The following is a 13462-nucleotide window of genomic DNA, read 5'->3' as shown; positions in this document are numbered from 1 at the left end:
TTTAAAGAGGAAATATTCGATTAACTAAAAACACTTTGCATATGTCTATGCGAACTCTGATAGTAATGATAAATGGTAGTCACAGGCCTCCTACGTGTACTGTAGAAGGAGAGGCATTTGTTTGAAGTGTGTCAGGCCACGCTTCAACAACCTCTGACAGCAAACACTATCCCTTCTCGCATTCCTCCATGTCTGCAATCTTACACCTCGTGCTTATTAGCTAACCCTTTTCAAGCATGTCAGAAACAAATCCATGCATTAAAAAATTGATTGAATGGACAGAAAAGTATTGGCTCAGGCTTACAGAAAGTATATTGATTCCTTGCATTGGCAAGAAGATTAATGCATGCAATGAGCATATTCCGCAGCAGCTATTGGCATGTAACCGGAGCAGCATCCTGTTCCCACTGAACTCAATGGCAAAAATCCCATTGCCTTCCATGGGAGCAAGCTCCTTGTAGATTAACCATTCCCTTCTTCGTGAACAGAAGCAATTGCAGTTTAGCCCAGCAGCACTCGGTGAATACCGTGCAATGTTTTGTGGTGCAGCAATGCAACCTCAGCACTAGCGCTGCGTGCATTAACCCGGTCCGCCCCCTTGCAGTGTGGCAGCAGAGCCCACTTTATGAGCAGAGTAACAGATGAGTGTGTGCCATGTACACGCTTTGTGCTGCACCAGGGCAGCCTCCCTGCCTGCCAACGTCTCCAGTCCTTATGGGAAGGGAACAGCACCGACCGATCCAACTTTGCAGGACGGGAAGCGAGTTGCCTGCACTGTGCACGGGTTGCCTTACAGCCCTGCAGCCTCTCTGGGCCCTCACCCTCCCAGGCCGTGCAGGCAGGCAGCAGCTCCAGCTCTCTTGCTAACTCTCTTCAGTTCTCCCTCACATACATACAGCCACAGGCTCTCGCTCTCTCGCACACACGCACACAGAGGAGGGAGAGGGGGTCGCTTGCAGCGCTTTATAGATCCCTCCGCGTCTCTGCGAGTGTGTGTGTGACACCGACAACTCCTTGGGAAGTGAGTGGAAGGGAAGGAACTACTTTCAGGAAACTAGCTTGCCCTGGAGGCACTGAGAAGGGAGGCGCTGCAGGCCTCTCCAGCTGCTTGCGTGGGGGCGCCCGAGGGGATTATTTTCTCTGCCGCCCCCCTCTCTCCCCTGGTTATTTGGAATCAAGCTGTGGCGGCGGAAGGAGCCTGAAGTCAACGCTTCCGCCCAGTTTTCCTGCGAGGAGGAGGTGGGAGGAGAGCGCGGGGCTGCGGCTAATGGAGTTGCTGCTGCTGGGGACGGAGCGCGGCTGCTGAACTTATCGCCGGCTCCGGCTGGGGGCTTCTGCCTTCCGCCCCTCCGCGGGACGCCTGCTGGCTCCTTCCCCCCATTCCCCCTCTCCTCACACAAACAGCCGTGACGCATCCCGCCGCCCCATCCCCCCCAGCTGCCTCACAGCGCCTCCCCGCGCCACCCCCAGCCCGCCCGGCTTCTTCCCTGCTCGGGGCTGTTGCTCGCTGCGGGAGGGGTGGGTGATTTGCCCCCCCGCCCCTTCCTCCCCTCTCGGATCGCAGCCGCTGCTGTTCGGAGGAATTTGTGCCGCGGCTGCCCAGGGGCGCGCTGCGAGGGGAGAGCCCGCTCGGCGAGGAGGAGGAGGGCACTGAAGGTAGCTGCATCGGGAGATGAGCTGCAGCAGGAGGACGGCGGCGCGGAGTTCACTGCAGCTGGGAGCCTTCCTCTTCCACCAGCGCCAGCCTGTTCCCGTTAAAGACCAGAGGGGCTGCGGCTACCACCCTCGCTGAGGCAGGGGGCTGCGCTCCAGCGCCAGCCAGCAAAGTCCCTGCGGCTCTCGGATAAAAGACTTGCCCCTTGCCCCTGCAGCCTTGATAGTGATTCTCGTTGGGGAGGCAGATCTGGGGGTTAACAATGGTGAGGTTTCTGGTGAGTTCCTGCTGCGCCCTGGCTGCGTCGGTGCTGCTGCTGCTCCATCTCGCTGTCGGATCACGGTGAGGAAAAAATGAGCGAGGAGACGGCGACTTCTAACAACGAGTAAGCAAATATTATTCCTCTTCTTCGGATTCCTCTCTTTCCTGGCTCCCCTGCCTTTACATTTTGGCATTTCAACGCTGCATTGCTCTAGCTTTTTGGATCTGTCCCCGTGTGTCTGTTTATATTGCGCGTACATGCATAGAAACCCTGAGGGTCTCGTCTTGTGTTTTAGGAGCTTATTTCATAAAGATGGGGAGCCAGTCTCTATGAAAGTGCCGTGCAATTACAGCATGACAGAAAAGTGGCCAGGTAGTGGCGGCGGCATGTGTTGAAGTTGGGGAACGGTGGGGTTTAATGTCCAAACAGATATCAACAGTGCACCCCACTCCTCCACATGCCGCCTGGGATCAGATCTTATCTCCTAGATGTTCCACATGGAAACTAGTGTGTGGGAGCTTCATCCTGTAGGAAACTGCTCCTGAATTTTAATTGGATGAGTCAGTTAATGTAAATAAAGTTTAAACTTTTCCCTAAGGCTTTTTTTGTTTTTAAATGATCTGTTGGGACTTCTTTTTTTAAGGGGAAAGAAAGTCTCTTAAATTTTTAATGTACCTAGCTTGGATGAAATAATTCGGCCTCATGTGGTTTTTATATATTTGTCCTTCTGAATTTAGTCCGTGATACTTACATTTTGGATGGAGGGGAAGAAATAATATTCTACTAGTAAATGTGTCTTATGGCGTTCAAAAACAGAAATGCAAAGTGTTTTGCGGTAGGTTGATCTCAGTCTTTATCAGAAACATTTTGCGTAAGGCTTACTGTTGGCTCTGACTGCTACAGGCTGTGTAATCCTTTCCAGAATAATGACTTGCAATTTAGTCATTTGCTGTAATTTGTTTTACGAGTGATGTGGCTCGTCATAGTGCAGAGACAACTCTTGGTGATGGAAAATAACCGTCGTGTGCTTTTAAAAAAATATATTTTAAATAGCGAGTTAATATATATGACAAAAATGTCATTGGCAGCGGGAGGCAGATTGTCATTTGCATGCATTCCTCTAAATAAAACCTTCATTCCTTAAGCTATATCTCGTTAAGGAAAAGCAGTTTTCTTTTTAAAACATTGACTACATTTTCAAAGTTGGATAACAAGAGTTTTGAGAAATCCTGAGCTCCAGTCTGTAAAGCACGAAGCATTACACTGAGATGGTTTAGAAGGTGAATTGCTTCAGTAACGAGGCAGAAGCAGTCGCCATGTTTTCTTTTTTGTGAATCGTTCTAATTTGCATACCACAATCTCCATTCATAAAAAAAAAAAAAATTAAACCACCGTCACCGTTGACATTCAACAAGACCTGCCATGCAAATTGTATAGGCCTTTTCCTGCACGTCAACGGACTGGTTATTGTAGGAAGTTTGAACGTTAGGATTTCCATGTCTACTTGTATTTTTTTTTTTTTTAAAGTTGCTTGTTGACAGAGTTATGTGGGAAATATCAGCTCGGGGAGGTGCTGGGAGCACGTGATCTACTCCATTCATAAAATACCTGGCTGTCCATTCACTGTGCAGTACACTGTCTGTGCTAAACAGACTTGCAGATTAGATCTGCATAGACAGAGGAGAGACTAAGAGGTTTATGTCAGAGTGCAATGGGGGAGAGACTGCTTATTGTTAGTGAGCCTGGAGAAACCTGTACATTTTGTTGCTGGTTTTCTTCTTTTTTTGTTTTTGTTTTTAAAATAAAGATTGCATTCAAAGAGAGACATTAATCCAGAAATCACTTTCTTTTATTACATTTCAAAATGTATTAAGGAAAGGAGTGTTAAGAAGATAGAGTAATTTCATCTTTAGGAATAGTGAATCAGAAATAAAATACTGAAAAAACAAATTCACCAGTGCATTTTGTTGCATTGCTTTCAAGACAAAATATTAACCATTTTGCCAATTCCCATAGCAATAAACAATTCAGATTACTTTTTATGATATCGGTATAACACTACTATTTATTTCCATATCAAGGACTATCAGATGCTAGTGTTTCTAATAAGTCTAACCTTAATGAGATGATATTGGCTTGAAAATAACATCTCAGATAATGCTGTAGCTTCTGTTAACAAATGCCTCAGATGGCTAAAATTGAAAAGTCAATGAAAAGGAAATATTTTTCTATTTTTGTGAATTTTACAGCACTTCTGTATAGTCACTTTCCTATTTAGAGAGCCTTTTTTTCTCTCTCTCTCTCTCTCTCTCTCGCTGAAAAGACCTTTTTTAAATATCAAAGGAGCAGAACACTTTTTAAAAAAAAAATTTGAACCAATGTAGAGGATGCTGTATGAGAAATTATATTTTTAATTAGTCTGTTTAAAAAATTTTGAGCATCCCAATTAAAAACAATATTCAAGGGCACTTAGTTGTTGGATTCTAGTTACCCAGCCACAAAACAAATTGAATCTGGTTACCTGAACCCCTTGTTAGAAGTACTGAGTGGGTTGCTGTGTTAAAATGCTTATGTACAGTGTTGATAAATTATCCAAACAATATATTTAACAAATATATGACAGATGATTTTTAGAGGGATTGGGGGAGTTTTGTTGTTAACAGACCAGCAGAGTGATGTTTGAGTGACTTCAACACTTTATCAGAAATGAGGGGTATTTCAGTTTGTGTGCATTTTTATTTTTTCTATATGTTAATGTAAAAACTTACAAGGCACTGTCAACTTAAAGATCATTTTTCTGTGTGAACAGCTTTTTTTACCTACTATGGTTGTAGGTAACACTCAAGATTACTATAACTGAAAAATTTAAAACAACCTCTAACTTTTTCATTTTGTTTAATTTGTGGTTTGACAGCACTTCGTTTTACTATTTCACCTGTTTGTGTGCGTCTTTCACATAGCAACAGAGGAGAGAACAACATTATTACCTTAATGTATTCATCTACAAATTTCTCTTCAAGTAAAGGCAAATACGGGTACTTGGAAAGACATTTTGTTGCAATGTAAGGGTATGTCTGTACTACCTGCCAGATCCGCGGGTAGTGTTCGATGTATCGGGGATCGATTTATCGCATCTCATCTGGACACAATAAATCGATCTCCGAATCAACGCCTGTAATCCACGTCCGCAGGAGGAATAAGCAGGGGAGCTGTGGCAGTCGACTCGCCACCGTGGGGATGGCCAGGTAAGTCGAGCTAAGATACTTCGACTTCAAGTTGCATATCTTAGTTCGACCCCCCCCGCTAGTATAGCTCAGGCCTAAGTAACTGAGAACTATGGTTGGAGCTTGGTCAATAGTCTTTGTGCTTGCAAAACTCCCATTCATGCAGAAGGACTAAAGGATTGAGCTATGTGTTTTTGTTTAGAGCTTGATCTCATCTAAGAATATATTGTATCTTACTGTAAATGGGGTCCGTGAAATAAAAGGGCGTGAAAGTTAAAAGCTATATCGGGTGTCACTGCTTCTTGTATTTTTAAATGAATATGTAGAAGGCAGCCATAGAAAATTCTGCTTATTATGGATAGGTATTTTTGTAGTTGGACAAATAGTTTTAGTTTTTTTGTGTAGTTTTTGTTTTAATTTTCTTCTTTGTGGTAAAGGGTGAGCAAGTAGATTTTTGTGTGCGCTGTGCCATGCTGGGCCTGGCTGGGACTGTTTTCATGGCAGTTTGACTTGGCTGATGGACAATAAAAAGAAGGTTGAATTGTTTTTGTCATTTTGATATAGTGGAAGAGTGAAGACTTTTCTTGATGCTCTTGGACATGAGCTAATAATGCTGGTTTGAGCTATGCATAACGTGAACAGGCACCTTGCAAAGTTTTACTCTCTCCTGTATATACCTCCATTCTTGACCAGAAGTACCCCAATAATTCCATCACCAGGCCTCCATTGAACAGAATAAATTTACTACTAAATGGAGAGAGAAGGTGGGTGAGGTATCTTTTATTGGGCCAACTTCACCCACCATGTCTCTATAATATCCTGAGACCAACACGTCTACAACAACACTGCATATGAGAGTTAAAATTAAGTGGCATTATTTGTCCACATTAAAAAATCACTAAACTTGGATGAAATTATCAAACTCATTTTGTAATACAATGCTGTTTTAGGACCCATTAGTCCAAAAGTAAGTGACATTCTACTTAGCAGTTTTTTCTCATTATATCCTATTGTTGCGTATGTTAGTTGTAGGTTGCCCTTTAGTGAGAGAAGTGGTGCCTGATTCTGCAAGCCCTCTTTACTGTTTTTTTCTGAACTCAATTTTGGGGGTCATTTGTGCATATTGTAGGCTTGTACATTTAGGCTCTGATTTGTAAATTCTTCTGAGATTCTTATGGATGAAAGGTGATCTTGTGTTCATATAACCTTCTCATTTCCTTTAACTATCAAGTCATAGATTTCCCCTGTTAAATATATTTAATTTTTTTTTTTATGATGGAGGTATGTAGCTGTCCATAGTTTGACAATGAACGGACAGTGTTATCAGAGAGGTATATCAATCTGTCATGTCATGGCAGATCTGAGCTATCCAATTGCAAGACATACACACGGAAGACTCAGTGTGGAGGGAAAAACGTTGGGTCAGATGCATCCCCCAAAACTAGACTAGCTGTGTAAAAATAAAATTAGGTTATACAAAATCTAAAACAAATGTAAATGGTTTCCTAGAACTTTAAAATAAAATTGCAATAGAATTAATATTTTTAAGTATCCCCTTGTATTTCCAGTCAAAATATTGAATGATTAGGTTAATATGAGACCTTGACCCTGGAAATGAAACTAACTGGTCTGTTTTCTTTCTTTCTTTCTTTCTTTCTTTCTTTCTTTCTTTCTTTCTTTCTGTATAATGCACCTTTGCAACTTGGACAAACATAGAAAAAAAATAGATTTCTAAAATTCTGTCACTTTTAATAATCTGTTTGTTTGTAGTACAAGTAAGATGTATATAAACTGAGAGAGATTTTAAAAATGTAAATTGCTAGTGTCCCTTCTGAATTCACTAATTAGATTGTCACTGCCATTTTATAAATTGTTTCTTTCTAGGGCATAATTTTGTTTTGGAGTTCTGGAGAATCCATTCCAATTTTATTGGCATTCTCATACTCTTTACTTGGCCTTATGTCCCAGCTATTACTCTGAAGGCAAATGAACTTTCAGGTTACATAATAATTTGAGAAGTCAAGAAAAAACACTTATGGGTCAGCTTTACCAGCATTCCTTGATTGTTGTGATATCCCAGAAAAAATTTTTCTGGGATGTCACAGTAGAACTGGAAAAAGAACAGGAGTACTTGTGGCACCTTAGAGACTAACAAATTTATTAGAGCATAAGTTTATGCTTATGCTTATGCTCTAATAAATTTGTTAGTCTCTAAGGTGCCACGAGTACTCCTGTTCTTTTTGCGGATACAGACTAACACGGCTGCTACTCTGAAACAAGTAGAACTGGAGTCAGTGGCATTATTTGGAGAAAGAAAGTTGTTTGTTTTTTGTTTTTAAAGGTGATTGTGTTACATCCAACAGTTGAAATGAATAGTAGGGACATTCAGTGTGTATTTTGGAAATTAATGACATTTATTAATTTTGGCCCTGATCACGTGCAGAGGGGATTATTAATGAGTAAAGGTTAGGTGTATGATTTATGTCTGCAGGACTGAAGCCTCATTTTGCAGGTCTTCTTTAATTTGTCCTTTAGTCATTTTCTGCATATCTATAAAGGTATATGCAGGTTAGTTCTTCATTATGACAGATATTTGTGTATATGCTGTTTGTCTGTTCTGCATATAATTACTGTCTGTGTCCATGCATCTCTGTAGCACTACTGAAATTTATATGTATAAGTGCGTGGAGATGCATCAGTTTAATTAACAAAGTGAACTCTGAGTTTAAACATTTAAGGTTTACAATTTAATTTTAAGTCTGAAAGAATATCAAGTAAATTTTAAAATCCTAATTTCACTATGGATCAACATATGATACTGTTCTAATTTTCCTGCTTATAAAGGCAGGATGGGGAGCTTCTCTGCCTACTTTATTGTGATAATCTGGAATTGGACATGGAGAGAGAATTTATTAGGGAGAGCCAGTGTCAGCGTAAATGGATTAACAGAATTCAGAGGTAGGAGTGTGAAAAATTAATGCTGGAAATGATGAAAACATAATACATCACAATGTTGAAATGGAAGGCAAAAAGGGAAGAGAATATAAGGGTGGATTAAAAATTAATAGATTTTTTTAAATGATTTTTTTAAATTTAACAGGCTATTTTTAAAAATAAATCTATTTTAAAATTGGATATTTAACCTATGTTAAGGCCTAAATTTATTATAATCTATTTTAAGCTAAGTACCAAAAATAATAGTAAGCAGTAACTGTCTGCTTCAGCCACCGTTCCAGAGGACATGCTTCCATGCTGATAACTAGTTCTGTCTGATAACAGTCCAAAGCAGTGGGGACTGATGCACGTTCACTTTCATCAACTGGGTCAGATGCCACCAACAAAAGGTTGATTTCCTTTTTTGGTGGTTTGATTTCTCTAATTTCTGCATCTGGGTGTTGCTCTTTTAAAATTCTGACAGCATGTTCCACACCTTGTCCCTCTCAGATTTTGGAAGGCACATCAGATTGTTAAATCTTGAGTTGAGTGCTGTAGTTATCTTTAGCAATCTCTTATTGGTACCTTCTTTGCATTTTGTCAGATCTGCAGTGAAAGTGTTCTTAAATCGAATAACGTGCTGGGATGTCATCCGAGACTGCCATAACACGAAATATATGGCAGAATGTGGGTAAAACCACAGAGCAGGAGACATACAATTCTCCTCCAAGGAGTTCAGTCACAAATTTAATGCATTATTTTTTTTAACGAGTGGCATCAGCATGGAAACATGTCCTCTAGAATGGTGGCTGAAGCATGAAGGGACATACAAATGTGTAGCATATCTAGTATGTAATACAGTGCCGGCCACAAAAGTGCCATGCCAATGCCTGTTCTCACTTTCAGGTGACGTAAATAAGAAGTGGGCAGTATTATCTCCCGTAAATGTAAACAAACTTGTTTGTATTTGTGATTGGCTGAACAAGCAGTAGGATTGGGTTGACTTGTAGGGGCTATTTCTAATAGGATGAGGTCTACTAGTTCTACAGCCTTGAAGGGCATTGTGACTCACTAACTACAAGTAATCCTTCCTTTGTTTAATAAAACAGCATTATATATAACATTGTTTGATAAACCTTTTTTCTTATGTATCAGCACATTTAAAGTAGTTTCATTTAATAAAAATATGCTGGTTTTGTGCATTTGTAATTTAATCTGTATTTCCATTCAAATAGAACTTAACACAAATCAGAAGTAAAATATTAATCATATAGTAAATAAGAAATGTGTCATTCACCATTTTCTAACATAAAAATGTAAAAATTGAGAATCTGGATAAATTAAGTTAAAATATATAATTACTGACATTACACTTGTATACCTTTATCCTCCTGGTTAGTGCAAAAAAAAAAGGGGGGGGGGCAGATTTATCATAAAGGTTGTTTAGTTACAAATAAGTATATTTTAATGGTTCCCAACCAATGAAAATCAACCATTCTTTGGGGAAATAACTAAAAGTGCAATTGCAAAACAAGATTGAAATTCTTTATTTAAATATAGGTTTCCTACTTGCTGATTTAAATCAGGATTACGTTGGTGATTGTGTTGCTTTGATTTAAATGAATCTGCCCTGCAGAGAAGTGTTCTTGTATTTAAAAGACAAGGGACAGTATTTAATTTATACAAAAAAAATCAGAAAAAATTACAATATGTATAGAGTTTTAATGTAAGTGACATAAAAACATCACATAAAGTGGTATGGAATTTTGTGCTGGCCTAAATATACTCTGCAGATTCCCCCTGGGTTAAGTATGTTTCAGGGAATTTGGACAGAACACAGGCACTACCATATTGTGGTCCTAAGGTCCATCTATTCTATTACTGTCTCTCGGACAGTGGCCAGTACCAGGTGCTTTAGGGGTAGGTGTAAGAATCCCACACTAGGTACTTCTGGACTATTCTGCCCCTATATTAGATCTCATCATAATTCTAAATTGATTTAAGCCATGAAGCACGATATCCCTTCCACACAATTTTTATCTTCAATTATGATAAATTCTTGATATTAACATCCCTTCTTGAATCTTGTTAGTTCTTGGCCTCAACTTCCCATGGCAATGAATTCCTTGGTAATTCCTTGAATTGCATTTGACCCACCTATTAATTTCATTGAATGTTCCCTTGTTCTTGTGTTATGAGACAGGGAGAACAGAAGTTCCTGATTCACTTTCTTTATGCCTTTCTTTATTTTACATACTTTTATCTTTCCTCTCTTAATCATCTCCTTTTCTAAGGTAAACAGTCCCAACGTTTCATCCTTGCTTCATATGAAGAGTTTCCATATCCTTGACTCATGTTGTTCTTTATTGAAACCCACTCTAGTTCTGTTGTATCCTATTTAAAATGGGATGATGAGTAATATACCCAGTACTGCAGATGAGACCCCACCACTGATGTAGAAAAAGCATTTTAATTTTAGTATTTATCACAATCCCATTCTTCATGCTGCTTAACATTTTGTTCACTTTTTTGACCACAGTCTCACACGAAGCAGAAGTCTTCATTGATATGTTTACAGTGATGCCCAGATCTCTTTCCTGAGGAAAAAAAGAAATCTTTAGCACAGCATACTAGAAAAGCTTACTTATCAAGCAACTGAGAGTAATAGGTGGAATAGCTTATTTATAAAAGAGCTATGCTGCATAAGAGTAGCATAGCAAAATATGGATCACCTTGGTTCTCCTTTTCATTTATCCAGTATTGGATAAGAAGAGAACAAGTTTTTGACTCAAGACATTAGCTTAAGAAGAAGCAGTTGGTGATTAAAAATTGCTGGTCCATATCTCCCAGTGGCTTTTGTTGATATATGCCACTGGGAACATGAATATGCTGTATGTCTTTATCAAGAAGGATCTGTAATAAAGACCAGCCTTTAGATCTAGGGAGGGCTTTAAACACATTTTATCAATGTAGAGACCAAGACAACATTTTTTGGTCTTGAATTCATCTAATCCTTACCTACCATTCTCCTAATCATAAGACTGTAAGGGACCTCAAGAGGTCATCTAGCTCAGTCCTACCTTGAGTGCAGGGGACTAAGTATTATCTAGATTCTAGGTCATCCCTGTCAGGTGTTTGTCTAACCTGCTCTTAAAAAATCTCTAATAATGGTGATTCCACAGCCTCCCTAGTCAATTTATTCCAATGCTTAACTACCCTGACAGGAAGGTTTTCCTGATGTCCAACCTAAATAGCCCTTGCTGCAATTTAATCCCATTGCTTCTTGTTCTAAGGTTAAAGGAGAAAAACATTTCTTCCTCCTTCTTGTAACAACCTTTTATGTACTTGAAAACTGTTGTGTTCCCTCTGAATCTTCTCTTCTCCAGACTAAACAAACCAAATTTTTTCAATCTTCCCTCATAGGTCATGTTTTCTAGACCTTTAATCATTTTTGTTGCTCTTCTCTGGGCTTTCTCCAATTTGTCCACATTTTTCCTGAAATGTGGCGCCCAGAATTGGGCATAATACTCCAGCTGAGTCCTCGTCAGCGCAGAATGGAGCGGAAGAATTACTTCTTGTCTGTCTTAAAACACTCCTGCTACTATATCCCAAAATGGTGTTTGGTTTTTTTGCAACAGTGTTACACTGTTAACTCATATTTAGCTTGTGATCCACTATGACCCGCAGATCCCATATTGTTGGTCCATTATTTCAGTTTATAAGCTATAAAAAATGGTGGCTTGGATACTATTTTATTTCTACTGTTGGCCTTCCTTAAGGTAGACAAGTATGTTCTTGAAGGGGGGAACATGCACTTAAGTGTTCTAAATACTGCAGTTCACTATGAAAAGCACCTTTAGTAGTGAGTGGTTTCCTGCATATAATTGTCATCCTGAATAAAATCCCAACTAAGTCCAAGTAACGTGGGAGAAGGAAAAAAAATAAGTAATTCCCAAAGTAATAAATCATGATAATTGTATTTATAGATTCTGTCAGTCGTGCGGAAATAGAAAAGAACACATGAACATTAAAAGCTTCTATTCCTCTGGTTCATAGTGCCACCACAGATTCATTAAAAATAGATTAAATAAGTGTATAGCAAGCTTGAAAAAGCTGCACTTAAACTCAGTAGTTTGGGACCTAATTCCTTTACAGGCAGATAGACCAAAAACCACAGATGTCTTAACTATATCCTGCTTCCTAGCACTGACAGAACTCTTTTTGTGCCACAGATGATTATCTCGGATGTAGTTGCTTTTGAAGATTTATTTTAAAATATCATTAGAGTTTAACACAAGTAGACATTACAACTATATTGTTTTATCTTATGATCTTTGTGTTAACTTGAAATGGAAAAAGTCCATGTGTTGTAATTTTAGTGCCTCTTCTGGAAGAATGTATTGCTTCTGACAACGTAGCATTTGAATAAAGTGATTAGTGATATGATGCCACAGAAATGTAAGTAGTTAGGTTCTTCCCCTCTGACAAGCACGGATTTTAGTTGAGTGACCAAATAATATGATCCCAATGTATGTCACAGAAGAACAGTACCAGAATTTGAAATATAATTTTTTGTAGTTAAAGAAAGGAGATGGAGGCTTTCAAGCATAAGAATAAATGCATAAAAGTAAAAACAGATGATGTGTTCCCCACCCTTTACAAGGTTCCACCCCAAATTCCTAATTAGTATATGTGTATTTTGAAAATCTAAATATTTCTCTATTTAAAACAATGAAAGGAATATTGTTAACTTGCATTTGTTCCCATATTTAATTTTTATAAGCACAAGCTTCTCTAAAACCTGTAGAAATGCTTTCCTGCCCATTTTAAAATAACTCCATAAAGAACAATTTTAAACAAATAAACATTCACCTGTAATGTGTGACATCCCATCACTGAAGCTGAGATTGATTGTGAACAGAAATGAAATTGATTTGATTCTTTTTTCCCCCCAGGAGCTGAGACTAATGCAGAGAGTAAACAAGAAGCACAGTGAAGAGTAAATTGGATTTGTAAAATGATCTTCTTAATTTATATTATTGTTAGTAACATAGCTAAATAAGTTTGTTAAAATAATAGTTTTTTAAAACGGACGTGTCCTGTTTTTAAAAGGCTAAAAGAGAATCAATAAGATGTAGCTCACAGCATGATATACTGCCTGTGATTTCCCACACAGGGAACAGCACAGCCCTATTTTGGTGAAGGGGCAGGTCCTGAATGGCAGCAGGAGTGGCTTTTGCCATGCCATTGACATTCAGGAAGGTAGGGGATAAAATGGGCAGTGGGGAATGGGAGCACTCAGGTTGCTCTAATTTATGGCATCTTTATGTGGCTGCCTGAGGGTGTGGCTGCAGTCCAGAATTACTGAAGTGCTCCATGCTCTGGTGC

At 39.2% G+C, this 13462-nt stretch overlaps 1 protein-coding gene across 1 annotated transcript in view; it reads left to right on the top strand.

The window, feature by feature from the left end:
- The first annotated feature begins 442 nt into the window (after positions 1 to 442).
- SPRED1 (sprouty related EVH1 domain containing 1) overlaps positions 443 to 13462 on the top strand; it is a 102433-nt gene continuing 89413 nt past the window's right edge. Inside the window, exon 1 of the mRNA XM_054027845.1 lies at positions 443 to 2039. Coding sequence (XP_053883820.1) covers positions 2008 to 2039 — 32 coding nt within the window. The 5' untranslated portion in view covers positions 443 to 2007. The remainder of the gene's footprint in view (positions 2040 to 13462) is intronic.

This window comes from Malaclemys terrapin, chromosome 4 (genome assembly GCF_027887155.1).
Source record: "Malaclemys terrapin pileata isolate rMalTer1 chromosome 4, rMalTer1.hap1, whole genome shotgun sequence".
Taxonomy (NCBI): domain Eukaryota; kingdom Metazoa; phylum Chordata; order Testudines; family Emydidae; genus Malaclemys; species Malaclemys terrapin.
This window is presented reverse-complemented; position numbering and strand designations above follow the sequence as displayed.